This window comes from Rhinopithecus bieti, unplaced genomic scaffold (assembly GCF_001698545.2).
Source record: "Rhinopithecus bieti isolate Rb0 unplaced genomic scaffold, ASM169854v2 scaffold_51734, whole genome shotgun sequence".
Taxonomy (NCBI): domain Eukaryota; kingdom Metazoa; phylum Chordata; class Mammalia; order Primates; family Cercopithecidae; genus Rhinopithecus; species Rhinopithecus bieti.
In genome coordinates, this window is record NW_016820683.1 from 606856 (window position 1) to 626960 (window position 20105).

Below are 20105 nucleotides of genomic sequence, written 5' to 3' on the forward strand. Positions count from 1 at the left end.
TGGGGGGATGGGGTGGGGAGGGTAAAAAAAATGGGTCTTGTTTGTCTTTGGATTCCCCATGTGCCCAACGCCATGCCTGGCATGCAGCTGGCATTTACCATGTGTTTCATGAATGAACGAATGAATGAATGAATGAATGAATGAATGAATGGTGGGGCACTAGAAAGGCCTGTAGTTGGCCTGCTTGAGTCAGGGGATCCATTTGGATGGATTACCCATCCATTTATTGGGCACCCATTCTATTTTCTCCCTTCCCTCTGCTGTACACGCCTCGCTCCCCTGCTTGGGGCTGTAGGGTGGTGGACTGAGCCCTCACCCTGGCCTGCTCCCGGTGGGATGAAGCCGCCTGCAGGCGAGCCCCACTGTCTTTCCTGAGAGGAGGCTGACCTAGTTTTGTGGAGAGGGAAGATGGGGTGAGCATTAATTATTGATTGGAAATCACTGCACACAGAGTTTGTGATGCAAATTCCAAATAATTATCCTCATTAATAACCACCTCGGGCTCACCCCTGGCATACATAACCATCTGGACAGGGCCACTGTTCTACTTGTCACCATCCTTCCATCTTCCTCTCTCCAATCTTCCACTCCCTCCCCATGACTTATCACATAATTTGTTCATGAGTAGTCATTGAACAAATGTTAGGTGAGCCTGTCTTCTGGGCCAGGACCTGCTGGGTTCTGGGAATACTGAGGTGACTTAGACAAGGGTCCTGCCCCCAGAACCTTATAACCTGGTGGAAGAGACAGGAAAGTAAACAGACAACTATACATTAGGGCTAGAAGAAGACGAGATATTGGTATGGATGGAACTTCCTAGGTTGTGCAGTATACAACATGCACAACTGTACATGACAGCCTAGGCTAGGTCAGGGGTGCTGAGATTGCCCAGAGCAGAAGAGAGAAGGATGAACTCTACCTGTGATGATGTAAGAGTCTGGAAGTCTTCGCAGAAAGAGCATTCACAGGGCTGTGGTGGCTGAATAGTGATTTGCCAGGCAGAAGAGATGAGCAAGGGTGTTCTGGGAAGAGGGAACAGCAAGGATAAAAGCATGGAGGTGTGACGTCTTATGGTATGTTTAGGGAACTTCAAATAATTTGGCACTGCAAGGCATAGACTGTAAATTGAGAGAGGTATGAAGCTAGAGAGGTGGGCAGTATGGACTCTACAGGATCTTAGGGGGAGGGTGTGTACTCAAAGGTGCCCCACCAGCTCTTCACCTTCTTTGGAGCCATGGACTCCTGTGTGGGCCTTCTCTGTAGAGCCTATTAGCAGGCCCTTGGCTCTTCTGAAGGTGACTCTGGGGGCTCTGCCTGGTTCCATCATGCAGTGGGAATGGTAGTTCTGGCTGGTACTGCTGTGTCCTGACGTGGTCAAGGGGAACAGTGACTGCCCCAGAGACAAAGGGTATTCAGGACACATTCATTGGGCACATACTATGACCACTCTATGCAGGTGCTGGGCATACTAAGGTGAACCAGCCTCAGTCCCAGGCCACTGGGACAAGGGGGTTGTGAAAAAACACCTAGTTTTGTGTCAAGACACCTGGTCTAAATCTAGACCCTGCTGCTTCTGAGCTGTGTGACCTAGGGCAAGCAGTTTCAGTTCTTTGAGTCTCCAACTGCCTTCTCTATAAAATAGAAATAATAGTACCAACCTCACAGAGTTGTCATGAAGACTGAAGATCACATTTGTGCAAGTACACAGAAGAGCACCTAGTACATAAAAGGTGCTCCATAAGTGCTTGCTTGTTCATTCACAATCTAGTGTAAGTGGAGCGGGGCCCTGAGCCATTTCCATGGCTTTTTGGGTGGAGGGGCAGATACAAAGGAGAGGGTGTATCTGGCAGCCACTGAACAGGATGGGAACAGCAAGGAGCTCCTGAAAGTGCATCCCACTCCCTGTCCCTGTTTCTCTAACCTTGCTCTCACTCTTTCCTCTCCGGGACCTCTGCTCCCTGTCTGACCATCCCTCCACCTTTCCCCCTCCCAGGTATGCGGATCCTGGTGAACCTGCTCCTGGACACGCTGCCCATGCTGGGGAACGTCCTGCTGCTCTGCTTCTTTGTCTTCTTCATCTTTGGCATCATAGGTGTGCAGCTGTGGGCCGGCCTGCTGCGTAACCGCTGCTTCCTGGAGGAGAACTTCACCATGTGAGTTCAGCCCCTGCCATCCATGCAGCTCCAGGGACTCTTACTAAGACACAGTTTTAACCTTCTGGGTCATTGGGAATCAGGACCAATGGGGTAGAAGCAGCAAAAAAGGAGAGGTCAGGTAGGAGGGGAAAGGGAAGTTAAGACACAAGCAGAAGTGATGCCCAGGAGGAAAAAGAAGACAGAAAACCTGAAGAGCAGGCATAGAACTTGGCTCTCCACTTACAGCACATTCATTCCCTTTGGTGGCTGAGTCATCCAGGAAGGCTGAGCTCCCATTCTGCCGCCTGTGTATGAAAGCAGGGGCGGGACACTCCTCCGAGAGAGGATTATTGACACACAAATCAAGCTCTGGCTCTTGGAGGAGCTGGGCTTAGTTGTCTGAAAAATGGGACGCCTATAGAACCCGTGCTTCTGTAGTGGTGGGGGACAAGTGTACACACATACGTACCTACGCGTATGTGTTTGGACGTGAACGTGCATTCATTTCAGATATGCATGGCGTGCACCGACTAAGTGCCAGGCCCCAGGGAGTCAGAAACAGGAGAGAATTTTCATCCATTTTCTCACTCCCCTTTGTTGGGCCTGTGCTCGGGTCTCAGGATGTGGCAGAAGAGGGGATCCCTGCCCTTGAGAAGTGCAGGGCTGGGAGCCGATCCCAAACACCTCTAGTGAGTGCCTTTCAGTCTGTCAATCATAGACTGAGGTGACTGTGGGAGGTGTGGGGATGTGGGGACACTGTACAGGTGAGAGCTAGTTTTTCCCTCTCCGCCTGACTGGTTGGGGAGAGGGTAGCAGAGCTGGAGGGTGAAAGTTGGGTAGGAACAGGCCCATCCACCCATCGCTGTGGGGGAACAGTAGGGTACTTGGGTAGACCATAGCAGGGGCACCTTGGTGGGTAAGGGCCCCAAGTGGGGGTTCAGGAAGGGGGTCTACACTTGTGCCCACTCCCAGAAGGAGCAGGTCCTGAGGCAGGGCCCAGGGCAGTGAGGCTGGGGAGAGGCAGCTGCTTTGAAGTCAGGGTAGTATGAGCTCCACCGCTCTGTCCCACAGGGCTCTTTCCCTGGATCCTTCTGTGGCCGGCCCCTTCTTATTATGTGGGCTCAGCCACCCAACGCCTCCTCCTGGAGGCCTTCCCTCGCCCGCCCTCACCACCCCAGTCCCAAGTTGGCCGTCACACAGCCCTGCTGGGATTTCTTCTTGACTCATCTCTCTGAAATCATCTCCTGTCGGTTCATCCAAGGTCTCTGGAGGCCCCTGGAATGTCAGTTCTCTACCGCAGGGGCACCTGGGGCTTGACTCTTCCCAGGATCTAGAGCAGGACTTGGCACAGGTGCTGCCAACTAATTGTTGAAGGAATGAATGAGTGAGTGGATGTGTGAGTTCATTTCACCCAGAGGCAGGCTGGGAGCGAGGACTGGCTGTTGGAGATTCTGTGTCCCCGGTCCCTGATGTCTCCTCCTCTGTGGTCCTCCTGAGGCCTCATGAGACAGCCCCCAGCCCTGTCTTGGATGCAATAGGGGAGTTGGAGGGAGGATGCCGTGGACGTGCTTGGGCCGTGTTAAAGAGTAACCTGATCTGGTCCACCCCCATCCCCACCCCAGGAAGGGAATAATAAATATAAAGAAATGTCACTGGAGAAAGAACACCCTAAGGGAAGATGCTGGGTGATTGCCACGCCTCCCTCTGAGCTCCTGGCTTCATTCTCTTAGGGCGGGTGGTCAGTGATGAAGAAGAAAGGAGATGAGTAAAGTTCACGCACGTCTGGGTGGAGAGCAAGGCCAGGGTCATTCTAGGTCTGTGACTCCTGTAGAAATAAGGGAGGTTTAGACCTTAACTCACAAAGCTTGTTTAGGACAAGGAGCAGAGAAGTTGGTAACCAGGGTTCACAAAGAGGCAGCAAGATCTCTTCTGGGTGATCAGAAAGCTGGAATTTGAGAAGATCCTAGCTAGGATCTTGGGGAACCAGGCAGGGTCTTGGGCAGGGGAATTCCTCAAAGTCCTCTTTTTGGGCTCTCCCCAGCCAGGCCTGTTGCCTGGCAGCCTCTAGCTCCTGGCACAGTGGGCCCTGTGAGAGGGGCGGAGCTCAGTAGTCAGGGCGGAGAAGGGCCCTTCCTGGGGTGTAACACAAAAAGGTCGGAGTTGGGTCCACAGAAAACCTCAGCCCAACCTGTCACTATGCAGATGGGGACTGAGGCCTAGATGGGAAGGGACCCACCCAGGGCCGACGGCAAGGCTTCCAGCAAGCATCCAGCCTCTTCCTGGCTGTGTGGGTGTCAGGACACTGTCATTCCACAAACGCTCACCGACCCCTTCCAGGGGCCAGGGCCTGTGCTGGGCCCTGGGGATGCAGAGACCCTTTATCTTGGCCACTGTCCTCTGTACTGTCTCACTGGGGAGCTGAATGTGTTGAAAATTAGGCCTCCGGGTGCTCTGGGCTTGGTAGAGTGGGGCCTGGAAGCCCAGAGGGGTTACAAGACCAGCCAGGGTGGGGACCAACGGGGCTTCTCCTTCACAGAGGACCAGCGGGACTTCTTGCTTCTCAGAGGATGTGACCTTGAGCTGAACCTAAAAGGTTCAAGAAAAATGTCTCCAGGCAGGTGGGGGGACAGGGAGTGGGTGGGGAGGGTATTCCTGATCAAGGCAGCCTCACTGCCGCAGTGTGGTGTGTGGGTTAGGAACCCGAGCCCCAGCTTGGCAGTCAGGGTCAAATCCTGCCTCTCTCACTTGGCAGCACTCCTGAGTGTCTACCCAAAAAAGGGATGGCTTATATACACCCAAAGATGTGTACAAGAATATTTATGAGTCATAAGAGCCGAAAAACCAGGAACAACCCCAAACCATCGGCAGAATGAATAAATAAATGGCAGTGTATTCACTCGGCAAAATACTCACAGACGTGACAAAGAAGGAATTACATTTCGCTCTCTTAATGGTGTCCTTTGATGAATGAAACTCTTAGTTGTAATGAAGTCCAGTTTATCAATCATTTTTTTAGCTTTGTTTTTTGTGTCCTATTTAAGAAATCTTTTCTAAAGATTGTGAAAATATTATCCAGTGCTTTCTTTTAGGAACTTTCTCTTTTTAAAAAATCCTTACATGTAGGTCTGTGGTCCATCTCTAGTTTTGTATATGGTTTGTGGTTAGAGTCAAGATTTTATTTATTTATTTATTTACTTATTTATTTTTTGACGGAATCTCACTCTGTTGCCTAGGCTGGAGTGCAGTGGCATGATGTTGGCTCACTGCCACCTCCTCCTCCCAGGTTCAAGTGATTCTCCTGCCTCAGTCTCCTGGTTAGCTGGGATTACAGGAGCATGCCACCACGCTATTAAATGGCTAATTTTTGTATTGTTAGTAGAGATGGGATTTCGCCATGTTGGCCAAGCTGGTTTCGAACTCCTGACCTTAGGTGATCCACCCACCTTGGCCTCCCAAAGTGTTGGGATTACAGGCGTTAGCCACTGCACCCCATCCCCGTTGGGATCAAGATTTATTGATTTATTTTCAGTGGATAGTTAGTTGTCCCAGGACCAGTGATGGAAAACTCTATGCTTTCTCCACTGAATTGCAGTGGTGCCTCTATGAGACACAGGTGACCATATGTATTTGGGTTGGATGTGTACATTTTGATTATTGATGGATGAGCCAAATTGCCCTCTAAGAAGGTTGTACCAATGTATACTCCCACAACAGTGTATGTGAGTGTCTGTTTACATTCATTCTTTTCCTGAATATTACCAACCCTGAAATGTTTGCCATTTGGATGGGTGTAAAATGATTTCATTATTTTTTGTTTGCATTTGGTTATTTTGTTCCATTAGTGTTTCTTCCTATATATTGGCCATTTTTTATTTCTTCTGTTCTTGTCTTTTGTCCTTTTTTTCCCCCCTAGTGGGTTATTTTTCCTTTTCCTTATTGAGTTGCGGGAGATTTTCATATGCTTTAGACCAACAGTCCCTAACCTTTTTGGCACCAGGGACCAGTTTCATGGAAGATGCTTTTTCCATGGACCAGAGTTGGGGGATGGTTTGGGGATGAAACTGTTCCACCTCAGATCATCAGGCATTAGATTCTCATAAGGAGTGTACAACCTAGATCCCTTGAGTGTGAAGTTCACAATAGGGTTTGTGCTTCTATGAGAATCTAATGCTACCACTGATCTGACAGAAGGTGGAGCTCAGGCAGTAATACTCTCTCGCCTGACACTCGTGTCCTCCTGTGGCCCCGGGGGTTGGGGACCCCTGCTTTAGATAGTTACCTTTTATCTTCTTTGTATGTTGCAAATACTTCATCCTATGCAACAGCAAACTAGGGCCCGTTTTGGTAAATAAAGATTTATTGAAACAGCTATGCCAACTTGTTTATCTATTTCCTATAACTGTTTGCAGATTACAATGGCAAAGTTGAGTCATTGGGACAGAGGCCAAGTGCTCTGCAGAAAAATATTTGCTAATATAGCCCATTACACAAAAAGTTTGCCTACCTCTGCTTTATCCCAATTTGTTGCTTGTCTTTTTACTTCGTATATTTTGTCTCAGTGAAATTTTACATTAGTATGTAGTCGATCTGGTTGAACTTTTCCTTTACAAAACTTGGATTTTGTGTCTTACCCAGGAAAGTTATACCTATCTTGAGTTAACAAAAAATATTCCATATTTTCTTTTTTTTTTTTTTTTTTTTTTTGAGACGGAGTCTGGCTCTGTCGCCCAGGCTGGAGTGCAGTGGCCGGATCTCAGCTCACTGCAAGCTCCGCCTCCCAGGTTCATGCCATTCTCCTGCCTCAGCCTCCCAAGTAGCTGGGACTACAGGCGCCCGCCTCGTCGCCCAGCTAGTTTTTTGTATTCTTTAGTAGAGACGGGGTTTCACCATATTAGCCAGGGTGGTCTCAATCTCCTGACCTTGTGATCCGCCCGTCTCGGCCTCCCAAAGTGCTAGGATTACAGGCTTGAGCCACCGCGCCCGGCCTCCATATTTTCTTATAATGTTTTGGTGGTGATGTTCATTGCATTTATGCTTTTTAATCCACTGGAAGTTTACTATTTTTAGTTTTACAATTTATCTTAATCTACTATATCCAAATATTATTTTAATGTGCAATCAGTATAAAATTAAGAATGAGATAATTTATATATCTACTTTTGGATACCTGTCTTCAAAAAGTTTATTTTTGTGTATGGTGTGAGGTTGGGATCTAACTAGTATTTCCCAAATAGATAGCAACTATCCTAACACCACTTACTGATGGACCCCTCCTTTCTCTGCAGGTCTGAAAAGCCATCTCTGTGATATGTTAAGTTCCCCTTTGTACATGGGTTTGTCTTTGTGCTCTATGGCATTCCATTAACCTTTCTGTTCCTGTCACAATGGTACACCGTATTAACAATCGTAGTTGTAGAGTATTTGGCTCTCTTGTAGATCTGGTTTCTGTTTATCTCTCTCCTTTTTAAAACTGGTCTTGACTATTTTCCCATCCAAATAAATCCTAGAGCCATCTGGGCAGGCTCCACAGGCCAAAATGTTGGGATTTTGATTAGGATTGCAGTGAAGCATAGATTAACCCTTCTGGATGGTCAGAGTAGGGATTGTTGTCTGTTTTATAGATGAGGAAATCAAAGTCCAGAGAGGGGCAGCCAGGCTCGGTGGCTCATGCCTGTAATCCCACCACTTTGGGAGGCTGAGGTGGGTGGATCACCTGAGATCAGGAGTTTGAGAACATCCTGACCAATATGGTGAAACCTTGTCTCTACTAAAAATACAAAAATTAGCCAGGTGTGGTGGCATGCACCTATAGTCCTATCTACTCAGGAGACTGAGACAGAAGAATTGCTTGAACCAGGGAGGCAGAGGTTACAGTGAGCCAAGATCTCACCACTGCACCCCAGCTTGGGTGACAGAGCGAGACTTGGTCTAAAAAAAAAAAAAAAAAGAGACAAAGTCCAGAGAGAGGAGGTGATCCGCCCAGGATCACTTAGATGCAAGTGGGTGGAGCAGATGGATGATTTACCCCTCATCTGCTGGATTAGTAAAAGCCAGTGCTTGCTTATTGAGCATCTGCTCTGTCTGTGTGAACCCAACAGTGTGTGTGGCCTGGGGATGCTAAAATGTCCAGCCTCCCAGGGGAGTTGGGGCATCTCCCCCAGGAGCCGTAATGAAGGTGTGTGCAAGGCACAGTGAGGCTTCCCAGAGGAGGGGACCACAGTGGGCCAGTGGGGGTTTTCTTGGCCATAACAGGTGGGGAATGGTGACCAAGCAGGGGAACAGCATGTGCCAAGGCCTGAAGCAGTGACAAGGCCTTCTGGGCCATCCTGCCATGCTGTATGGCCTCTCCCTTCCTGATCCTCCTGGCAGTGACCCCTCCCCTTTCCCTCTTTTACCCACCCTCGCCTGTGGACAGACAAGGGGATGTGGCCTTGCCCCCATACTACCAGCCGGAGGAGGACGATGAGATGCCCTTCATCTGCTCCCTGTCGGGGGACAATGGGATCATGGGCTGCCATGAGATCCCCCCGCTCAAGGAGCAGGGCCGTGAGTGCTGCCTGTCTAAGGACGACGTCTATGACTTTGGGGCGGGGCGCCAGGACCTCAACGCCAGCGGCCTCTGTGTCAACTGGAACCGTTACTACAATGTGTGCCGCACAGGCAGTGCCAACCCCCACAAGGGTGCCATCAACTTTGACAACATCGGTTACGCTTGGATTGTCATCTTCCAGGTGAGGCTGCTCAGGCCTGGGGCCAACCTGGTCCTAGAGTGGGCAGCTCTGCCTGGTGGGCAGGGCTCTGTGCTAGGCATTTGCCACCCCCTATCTCACTGAAACCTGGCCAGCTTGCTGGCAGAATAGGCGTTATCATGCCCATTTTATAGACAGAGAACCCGAGGTTCAAAGAAAGGAAGCAAGCTAATTGACCACAGATGATGTGAGTATTAAATGGCAAAACTAGGATCTTAACCCAGCTCTGGGTGACCCCAAAGCCTGAGCTCTTTGCAGAGCCCCAGGTTGCCTTGGGCCATATGGATCCCAGCAGGGAGGGCTGTTCAGAGGAGAGGCAGGATTCAAGCTCTGTTGGAGGGATTAGCTGACCAAGGCCAGGATCATGGGGTGGGAGGACATTCCCGGTGGGGACAGCCTGAGCAAAATTCTGGTGCAGGGAGTGCCAAGTAGCTAATCTGGAGTCAGTAAGAAATGTTTCTCGCCTTGTCACCCAGTGCACATAATACACACACATTCACAAAGCAGCGCTAGCCTCATGGTGTGCAAAGGGCTTGTTGCATGGCCCCACTGCACTGACTGTCCTGTCAGCCTACAGTCTGCAGAGGATGGGCTGGGGTATGTGTAAGGAAGGAACTAGGGCAGTGGACCTTGGGTGTATTGCTTGGCCTCTCTGTGCCTCAGTTTTCTCATCTTTAAAATGGGGTAGTAACAGCCCCCCTCACCTTGGGTGGCTGTTAAGAATAAAGCAGATGGTGCGCTCAGGGCAGCCAGCCCTGTGTGCAGAGAGTGCTGAGTAGAGGTTACCTTTCTGCTGTCCTCGGAAAGAAGAAGGAGCAGGAGCAGACAGGGGGAGCTGAGAATTCTCTGAGGGAGTGGTGGGAGGGCTGAACTCTGGTGCCTCTGCTGCCCTGCCCTGCCTCTGCTGCCCTGTGCTGCCCTGCACTGCCCTCCGCTGCCCTAGGCACTTTGCCCTGGGGAGCATCAGGATCATTTGTTCAGAGCTGCAGGGTGTGAGGTGACGGCAACAACTGTATTTTGGAACTGTCTGCCTGGGAGGGTGGGTGGCTGCTCAGGGGGTCCCACTCTGTGCATTTGCCAGAAGCCAGCAAGGACCTAGAGTTTGTCTTTCCCAAGGCTGCTCCATCCCCCAGTCTGGGAAGGAGTTGGGGTGGGGTGGGTGGCGACGGAGTCACACCAGCCTCATCACAGTGCGTACTACCAGGCTCCACCGAGCTGCACCCCAGCCCTGCCAGATGGGCTCCCCACATACAGAAGAAGCAGCTGAGGCTCAAAGAGGGTGGGTGGCCCAGCTGATAAGCTGGAGCAGGGGCAGGCTCCCTGCTTTTCCAGCCCTCCCGCTGGTGTGGTAGACCGGAAGGACCAAGGTTCAAATCCTGGCTCCACCCCTTCCTGGCTATGCGACAGTGGGCAAGTGCCTTCCCCTCGCTGAGCCTCAGTTTCCTCACCTGTATAATGTAATGTGCCTTGTCCAGCCCCTGTGAGAGGGACTCGAGGCAGCATGTATGATGTGTTCTGGCACACAGTGGGGCCTCTGTGTGGGGTGCTGCCTGGGCTACGGGCTTTCTGATGGGCCAGCCCTCTCTGTCTCTCTCCTCTGCACGCGGCAGGTGATCACTCTGGAAGGCTGGGTGGAGATCATGTACTATGTGATGGATGCTCACTCCTTCTACAACTTCATCTACTTCATCCTGCTTATCATAGTAAGTGTCAGGGAGCCTGGGCTCCTAGGTGCGCTCAGAACCTCAGGAGGGAGGGTCTTTGGGAATCCCCAGGGAGCCCCTCAGAGCGAGGCAAGCCGGGATGAGGGAGCAGGAGGGGCTATTTCTCAGTACTGCCGGGCAGCAGGTGATTGAAGGGGCTCATCAGGGGTGGCTGTCGGAAGCATCCATCACCTTCAATTGCTGTCATTTCTCATGTCTGGGCACTTACTTCCCCACTGATGCTCTGCTCCTGTTTCTCTGCCTTGTATTTCTGGGATACACTCTTTGCATGACCTGAGCCTGAGGTGCAGCCTCAGACTGGAAGCTTCAGAAGGGCTTCCAGCTCATGCCTGTTTTCCTGGACAGGGAAGACAAGATGCCTGGAGACTGAGCAGGGTTTGGAGGGAGGTTGCCTGATGGTGATCTGGTGGAACTCCCTGAAGTTCTCAGAGGGACTCCCATCTCTTGGGCAGCCCTGCCTTGTTGGGGTAACCTGGAGATGGAGGTGGGCCCACCTGCCTCTTCCTGGCCAGCCCCTCTTGCCTGCACCCCCACACAGTCTCCCCAGGGTGAGCTCATCCACCTCGTCATGCCTGACTGCAGCTTCAGCACAGCACAGTCCCCAAAATGTCAAGGTGATTCACTCCCAGGAGTCGCTGCTGAATCCTGCTGCTGTGAGGCTGGGTTCTCTGGCTTCCTGGTGGTTGGAGAGGGCACACTTGACCCTCCAGGGCAGTGCCCCATCCTGGGCTGGCAGGATCTTGACCTGGGGACCCAGGCCAGACCGGCAGGTGACCAGAGACACCTGCTGTTGTCTAAGCTCCAGTGCTTTCTTGGGGAGGCTGGAGCCTTGGACCTATAGGAGATGCCTCAGATAAAAGGAGAGGGGCCAGATATTCAGTATTGCCATCCATGGCCTTGCATATTCATTCGCTAGAACATTCAGGAAGCCCACACTGCACCAGGCCCTGAGCCAAGTGCTAGGAACAGAGCAGTGAGTAAGGCCCAGCCCCTGTCCTCAAGGAGCTCACAGTCTCGTGAGAAGATGGGCTGACAGCAGTCAGTGACCATACAGCATCTTAGGCGCCATGATAGAAGGGAGCCCAGAGAAGGCTCCCAATCCAGCCTGGAGGAGGGATGGGGAGGTGGGAGGCTTCTTGGAGAAGGTGATGCCAGAATTGAGCCTTAAAGACTCAGGAGGTCAGCAGGGAAAGAGCCTTTTGGGCAGGGATGGCTCACAGAGCCCCTGAAGCTGGTCGGGATACTGCAGTGTGGGAGCCACAAGCCACTGAGGTTGCAGGAGGAGACTCCGGTTCCCAGGACGGGCTGGAGGATGCTCCATCTGCTCTTGCTGTGGGGTTCAGGGTGGCTAAGGGTGCGGATGGGGTAAAGCACAATGCTCCCCAAGCTCATTGTGAAATGGGGGACAGTGACAGCACCTTGCTCCTGGGCTCTCAGGAGGGTTAGGTGAGACAGAGCCTGAAGCCTGCATGCCCTTGGCACACAGTGAGTGCTCAGTACATGTGCTCTGCTACTATTGTGGCTGCTGCTGTTGGGTCTCAGGTGGCCCTGTCGCAGGACAAGGAGTGCTGGCGAGAGGCTGAAAAGACAGATTTTCCAGGTGCTGGGAGGGGTTCACAAAGCAAAGTCAGGACAAATGCGCTTCTATGTCACCTGCAGGGTCACCTCCCGTGAGGACCCTGAACCCCAGAAAGGTGAGGGGTACTTGGCCTTCAAGCCCGGGCTCTAGTACTCCTTTACATTTTATTTTATTATTTTATTTTATTTTAAGGTCTGGCTCTGTCGCCCAGGCTGGAGTGCTGTGGTACAATCATAGCTCACTGCAGCCTTGATCTCCTGGGCTCAAGCGATCATCCCCCCTCAGCCTCCTGAGTAGCTGGGACTATGGGCACGCACCACCATGCCTGGCTAATTTTTAAATTTGTTTTTGAGACAGGGTCTTGCTGTGTTTCTTAGGCTGGTCTCAAACTCCTGGACTCAAGTGATCCTCCTGCCTTGGCTTTCCAAAGCACTGGGATTACAGGCGTGAGCCACGGCCCCGGGCCCCCAGTGCTCTTTCTTTCTTTCTTGTCTTTTTTTTTTTAAGACAGAGTCTTGCTCTTGTTGCCCAGGCTGGAATGCAATGGCCTGATCTTGGCCCACTGCAACCTCTGCCTTCTGGGTTCAAGTGATTCTCCTACCTCAGCTTCCTGAGTAGCTGGGATTACAGGTACACACCACCACGCCCGGCTAATTTTTGAATTTTTAGTAGAGATGGGGTTTCACCATGTTGGCCAGGCTGGTCTCGAACTCCTGACTTCAAGTGAATCACCCACTTCGGCCTCCCAAAGTGTTGGGATTACAAGCATGAGCCACTGCACCCGGCCTCCTTCTGACTTGAAAAGTTCTTGGCTCATCAGGTCTGAGCCTTCTATTTTACAGATGGGGAAGTGGAGGCCGGGAGGGGATGGAGGCCTGCCTGGGTCACCCAGGGCAGCAGCTACAGAGGCAGAGGTGGGTAGGAGCCTGACAAATGTGTGGTCCCAGAGGGCAGGGCCCAGCCCTCTCTTCCTGCGCCTCTCACACAGGCCTGGTGCAGGGCAGCTCCCCAGGAAGTGCTTGTGGACGAGGTGACTGAGACAAGGATGGGAGGCCATCTTCTTACCCGATAGGCAGGGGATTTTCCCAGAGTCCTCTGGGCCAGTAACCCTCCCAGACCCTAGCTCCTCAATCATCATTGATGAGGCTGCAGCCGGGGAGAGCCTCCTGGCAGGCACCTCCGAGGGGGATGAAAGCTATCTGCTTTGGCTGGCTGGCAGCCAAGTTCACTCCCAGGCTTAGCAAATGCTGGGGAGGGGGCTGTGCCCTGAAAGCCTGGAAACTGGAGAGGAGCCCCACTCCTTGAGCCATCAGGCCACAAGGAGATGGGATCCCCAGTGCCAACGGGGCAGCCTCTCCCCCTCCATTTCCTGTAAGCACAAATAAAGCCACGTGAAAACCCCGAGGGACCTTCTCTTTTCTCGTCTGGGGTCCCAGCTGAGGCCAGATTCTGGCCAGAGAGAAGGCAGGGCTGGGCAAGGACTCAGGGCCTGGGAAACCGGAAACGGGCTGTGGCCTCCCTCCCTGGGCTCAGTGCAGATGTCCCAGGCAGATGGGGGCCAGGCCAGGGCCTAGGGGTGTGAGGGGAGCTGGGCTTTGAAGCAGATCCCAGTCGGGCCTGGGGAGCTGCCTAGGCCGTTGCCTTCTCCTGGAGCGAGGCCTCAGTGATCTTTTCCTGTCCCCATCTGTGTCTGTGCCTGTGTCTCTCTGGGCCCCTCCACCTCTCCTGCCTCTTTCCCTGTCTCCACTCATCACCTGCATCTCCCCTCCCTGTGTCTGTCCTCTCTGAGCCTGTCTCATTTTCTTTGTCATCGCGTCTGTGTACCTCGCTGTCTCTTTCTACCTGCCCCTGCTCTGGCCTCCGTGTCTCTGGTTGGTCCCTGCCCCTCCTCCTTGCTTAATTTCTGCCTCTGTACCCGCATCTCCATCTCCGCATCTCCCTCTGCCTCCCTCCCCCCATGTCTCCCTGCTGTCCCCACCCCATGACTCTGCCTCTTTCACCCCTCTGTCCCCTCCATCCGTGTCCCTGTCCCTGTCCTCTCCTCCCGTTGGTCACAGGTGGGCTCCTTCTTCATGATCAACCTGTGCCTCGTTGTCATAGCGACCCAGTTCTCGGAGACCAAGCAACGGGAGCACCGGCTGATGCTGGAGCAGCGGCAGCGCTACCTGTCCTCCAGTACAGTGGCCAGCTACGCCGAGCCTGGCGACTGCTACGAGGAGATCTTCCAGTATGTCTGCCACATCCTGCGCAAGGCCAAGCGCCGCGCCCTGGGCCTCTACCAGGCCCTGCAGAGCCGGCGCCAGGCTCTGGGCCCGGAGGCCCTGGCGCCCGCCAAACCTGGGCCCCATGCCAAGGAGCCCCAGCACTACAGTAAGTGGCCCTGCGTCCGACAGGGCACTCAGGCACTGCATGCCAAGTGTCGCTCCTTTCTAGCACGTCCAGCAGGCCCAGCAGCCTCCACATTCCAGGTCTTCACTTCATGCTCAAGTGTTTCCTTCACAGTCCCCAGGGAGCTCTGTCCCCATCTCTGCCTGCCCTCTCCTGGCACCTGTCAGAGTCTGTGCTGGGCTGGGCCTGCTGCTGGGTGGAACTCAGCCTTTGCCCTGGAGGAATTCGACTCCTGTGTGTGTGGAGATAGCAGCTCTGCCCGGGGAGCCACACTTGAGAGGAATGAACAAGTGTCTGTCCTCAGTCTTGGGAAGCTCAAATTGTTCCCCCGCTGCAGCCCACATCACTCCCTTCTCTGGGTTCCTTCTGCTGTCTCCTGCTTTCCAGCACACCTGAGCAATGACCCTGGGTACCTGGCACAAAGGGGCTGTGGGTCTGCCCCCTCAAAGCTGGGGCATGTTGGGGACTCATGCCACCCTGTGCTCTGTGCTTAGCCTGGGGCTGTGGGAGTTACACTTTTGTTGTTGTTGTTGTTGTTGTTGAGACAGGGTCACCGAGGGAGTACAGTGACACCAACACAGCTTACTGCAACCTCGAACTCCTAGACTTAAGCCGTCCTCCCGTGTCAGCCTTTAGAGTAGCTGGGACTATAGGCGTGCACCCCCACACCCGGCTAAGTTTTAATTTTTTTTTTTTTCTTTGTAAAGACGGGTCTCCCTGTGTTGCTCAGGCTGGTCTCAAACTCTTGGGCTCACGTGATCCTCCCGCCTTGGCCTCCCAAAGTGCTGGGATTACAGGCATGAGCCACTGCCCCTGGCCAAGGTTATGCTGTTAGGCTTGGAAGGGGCTGCCCTGTTGGTTGCCTCATCTGTCCCAGGAAACCGTCCTGAGAAAGGAGCAGATAGTAATATTATCCCCACTTTTCAGATGGGAAGACTAAGGGTCAGGGAGACGAAGGGAGCATCTCGGAAGCTGGCATTGTCAGGCTTTGCAGGGGCCTGCCTCCCCTGGAAATGATCACTCTCTCGGGAAGAGGCAAGCCAGGGCCACAGAGGTGGGCCCTGCCCCCAGCCCCCAGCCCCAGTGCCACTTCTCCCAGTTGGCGCCGAGAAGGAAGTCAGCAGGCATGGGGACTGTGCTTGAGCAGGCGCGGGCCTCTGCAGGCCTGTCTCCTGCCTGTAAAGTGAGGACAGGGGCCCCCAGCACGCGGCGTCCGCAGCGGGAGTCAGCCACCCCAGACCCTGCTCTGGAAAGCCCAGTCCTTCCAGCTTTCCTGGTTTGGGAATCGATTCTTGGGAGGCGAGCAGAAGAATGCATGCTCAGAGCTGCCGCCCACCCATCCTCGGGTGCCAGCCGTCCAGGCGTGGGCTTGGAGGAGGCCCCAGGTGGCCCGTGGGCAGGCCCGGCATGCGGATACAGGAGCCAGGGCCGGGCAAGGCTGGCACTGGTGTTGCTGGAGGACGTGGGGGAGAAGTGTTCACTCCAACGGGCTTCCCGCGGCCGCCTAGCCCCCTCTCCTGGCACCTGTGCCCCCTTGCCCCTGGGCCTCCCCTCTGCCCTGGAACACGAGAGATGGCAACTGCCCCATGTCCAGGTGGGAGCAGTGAGCTGGCGCTGGGAAGGGCGTTGGCCTGTCCTCCGGGGTGAGATGGGACTGACCGCTGGGCTCCTGGCTGCCTGCTCCGGCTCCAGAGGCGGGAACGAGTCAGAGGTGCTTATTTGGGGCTTGGGAGGCATCTGGAGGCAAGTGTGGAAATGAAGGGCAGGTGTGACATGCTTTTCTTTCCCTTTCATGTTACTTTTTTGGCTTACACAAGCAAAATGTGTTTATTCTAGGAATATACAGGAAAACACAAAGAAGAAATTAAACCAGGCAGAGAGAGGCCTCTCTGACACCTCTTTGAGATGGTTCACAGATCACAGAACTCAGTCCAGGGCCAGCCCAGGCTTCTCCTGTGATTCTGGGGCAGCAAAGGGATGAAGTTCCCTCTTCCCAGCGGGCCTTCCTGCCCGCTGCCCCCACCTCCACCCCTTGTGTGGAGGGAAGTCCCAGGGACTTCTGGAGTGAGGGTCTGCCCCTGCCCCAGGGCTTCATGCCTCCTCCCCTCCCTGGGAAACAAACCTCCCCCCTCCCCACTCCCCACCTGCTGTACAGACAGGAAACTGGAGAACACCAAGGCCGCCATGGCCTCCTCTGAGGGGGCCCGCCCCGACATTGGCCTGGCTCTTTCAGAATCACATTTAGTTCCCAAGCTGCGTGACTGGGGCTCTGGGTCTGTTCTGTGCTGACCCAGGGCCTGGGCCAGGAGGGATGGCCGGTCAGCATGGACACGTGCCCTGCACCGTGCTGGGCCCATCATGTGCCTTAAGGGAGAGAATCCTCCTATAGCCTACCTGGTGGGCGTTCCTGCCCCCACATCTACAACAGGGGTGGACAAAGCTCAGAGAGCTGCAACTGCTTCCCCGGGGGGTCCCCGCCCTTCCAGGCTGGGTTGGCTGGTTCCAGGCAGACCTGTGGGTCTGGGAGCCGAGCACACTCGGATATGTCCCCGGGTGGATTGGGCCTGGTGTGGGCAACAACTCTACACCCCTCCCGTTTGCTTTCCAGAGCTGTGCCTGAGACATAGTCCCCTGGACGCGACGCCCCACACCTTGGTGCAGCCCATCCCCGCCACGCTGGCCTCTGACCCCGCCAGCTGCCCTTGCTGCCAACATGAGGCCGACCGGCGGCCCTCGGGCCTGGGCAGTACCGACTCGGGCCAGGAGGGCTCGGGCTCCGGGAGCTCCGCTGGTGGCGAGGACGAGGCAGAAGGGGACGGGACCCGGAGCAGCGAGGACGGAGCCTCCTCGGAACTGGGGAAGGAGGAGGAGGAGGAGGAGGAGGAGCTGGCGGATGGGGCGGTCTGGCTGTGCGGGGATGTGTGGCGGGAGACTCGAGCCAAGCTGCGCGGCATCGTGGACAGCAAGTACTTCAACCGGGGCATCATGATGGCCATCCTGGTCAACACCGTCAGCATGGGCATCGAGCACCACGAGCAGGCCAGTGCAGCGCAGCCAGGCTGGGCCCGCGGGGGAGGTGTGAGGGCCCCAGGACCCTGCCCAGGCCTGGGCAGCCCCATGCATCTGCCTGGGTTTGTGTGTCTGTCCCCCGAGAAGTGCTGGGCTGAGCTGGGTCCAGTACATCCATGCGACCTTACTGCCCAGCCAGGACCAAGCTCAGAGGAGGGAAAGGCCCGGGTGTCTGCTGAATGAATGAGGAGTGAACGAGTGAAGCTGGCTAGGACTGGGCCTCTCCGGGACTCTTTTCCTCCTGAGCTGCTTGGCCTGGACACCAAGGCAACCACAGCGCATCCCCTGCCAGTCCCTGCAAATCTGACTTCTATTCACCTCTCCACCTGAGCCCTTCTGTTTTCTTCTTCTTTAAAAAAAAAAAAATTAACAAAAAGAGAGAGACAGGGTCTTGCTCTGCTGCCCAGACTGGAGTGCAGTGGCACGATCAAGCAATACTCCCTCTTCAGCCTCCTAAGTAGCTGGGACTACAGGCGCGCGCCACCAAGCCTGGTCACCTGGGTCCTTCTGTCCATCCTCCTCCAAACAGCTGGGCTGATTTTCCCAGAGGGCCAGTCTGGTTGGGCTCTTCCCTGCCTCAAAACTTCTGTTGCTCCTCATTGCCCTCAGGACAAAATCCAGACTTTTCCACTACCCTCAAGGCCCCTTGTCTCTACCACCATGTCCCTTCACCAGGCCAGGGTGTCCTGTCTCATCCAGTGACTCCACCCCATATAGCCCCATGGCGCTGAGGGCAAGTGTCCCCGTGGTTGTCCTGTGTGTCCTCTCTGCATGTCCCTCTTGTGTGCTGGGAGCAGGGAGGACAAGGAGGAGTGGGTGCTGAGCTGAGCAGTGTGCCCCAGGCCCCCTGGCCATCACGGGGCTGCTGGCCCCAGGGATAGTACACAGGGGAGGGGACAGCTTCTGGGAGGTGATGGGAGCTGGGGGATGATGTGTGTGTGAGGAGAGCAGGGCCTCCTTGGGGATGAGGGAGGGAGGGGCAGTGGGGTTAGCACGGATGCCTCAGTCCACAGGCCCCACCCGGGGATGACAGCCTGGATGGCAGGTCTGGTCCTGCCCCATTTGGAAAAATACCATTTTCCGACTCCTGCCATCCACCAGCTCCTGGATGGGGTGGCTCCCTGAACCCGCTCCCCAGCTATGCGAAGGCTCCCACCTAGTAGCTGGCGACCCTGAGGCCCAACATGGGGCAAGTCACTGGCCCGAGGTCCCGCCACCAGCTGGGGGCCAGGTTTGAACCCACTTCTTTCTGCGGCAAGACTGACGCCCCGGGTGGGCTGGGGATTTCGACATTCTCTTTGCTTCCCCGCGGCCCTCCTTCGGCGGAGGCCCTGCATGCCACACCCCACGGAGTCGCACTTGCACCTTCCCCTTCGTTAGCTCACCAAGCACAGGCTCCATTCAATTTACTTAAATGGGACCCCTGGGGCTGCCGTGACACTCTATTCGGAGCTGCTGGTTTGCCAGCCGTTCTGGCTTAATTCAAAAGGTCTCTGGGGAGGGCTGGCGGGAGGGCTGTCTGCAGGGGGAAAGCTGGTGAGACAGGGCCGCCAGGACCCGCTTGCTTAGAGTCCTGCCTCTGGCCAGTGCCTGAACCAGGCCTGCAGAGGAGCGGCATTCCTGCAGAAAGCCCCACAGGGAGTGAGTACTGTAGGGCTTGCTCCAGTCTCCAAGTGGGGCAGCATCGAGGGGGCCTGCACAGCCCTGCTACACTCGAGCTGTGGCACTGTCCTTGCCAGGGGCTCGCTCGAGCCAGCTGGTGAGGGCCAATTTCCAGACACTCAGGAATTTTGCAAGCCAGTGACGAAAAGAGTTGGGAGCTTGAAATTGGCCGTGGAGAGAGTATTTACACCATGGAAAATGGCAGTTGTTACACATCAGGGCTGTTTGCAGAGGCCTCTTTGCCAGGGTACAGCTGGTCCCTGCCTTTTCACCCACCCCATCCACATCAACATCATGGCCAGGGCAGGTCCAGCCTCAGGCCAGGCCATGGTCCCTGTCCAAGCTTCCTCAGGATCTGCCTCTCTGGCCTGTCCTCCCTCCCTCCTTCTGCCACATTTGTTTGAACATGGTTTCTAACCTCGAATCTGGTAGGGCCTTTTTTTTTTTTTTTTTGAGATGGAGTCTCACTGTGTCGTCTAGGCTGGAGTGCAGTGGTGTGATCTGGGTTCACAGCAACCTCCGCCTCCTGGGTTCAAGCAATTCTCCAGGCATGTGCCACCCCTCCCAGCTAATTTTTAGTAGAGACAGGGTTTTGCCATGTTGGCCAGGCTGGTCTTGAACTCCTGACCTCAGGTGATCTGCCTCCCTCAACCTCCCAAAGTGCTGGGATTACAGGCATGAGCCACTGCACCCAGCCAGGTTGAGCCTCTTCTGGGAGCAGTAGGCTTCACTTGGCTCCCTGACCAGGCGAGAGATGAAAAAGGCTGTTCCCACTGTGCGTCTCCTGTCTGGTCACCGG

The 20105-nt window shown here is 54.6% G+C and overlaps 1 protein-coding gene across 1 annotated transcript in view; it reads left to right on the forward strand.

The window, feature by feature from the left end:
• CACNA1I (calcium voltage-gated channel subunit alpha1 I) overlaps positions 1-20105 on the forward strand; it is a 138617-nt gene that overhangs the window by 80085 nt on the left and 38427 nt on the right. The window contains exons 6-10 of the mRNA XM_017859840.1: positions 1994-2153; positions 8551-8866; positions 10495-10587; positions 14245-14557; positions 17184-17614. Coding sequence (XP_017715329.1) covers positions 1994-2153; positions 8551-8866; positions 10495-10587; positions 14245-14557; positions 17184-17614 — 1313 coding nt within the window. The remainder of the gene's footprint in view (positions 1-1993; positions 2154-8550; positions 8867-10494; positions 10588-14244; positions 14558-17183; positions 17615-20105) is intronic.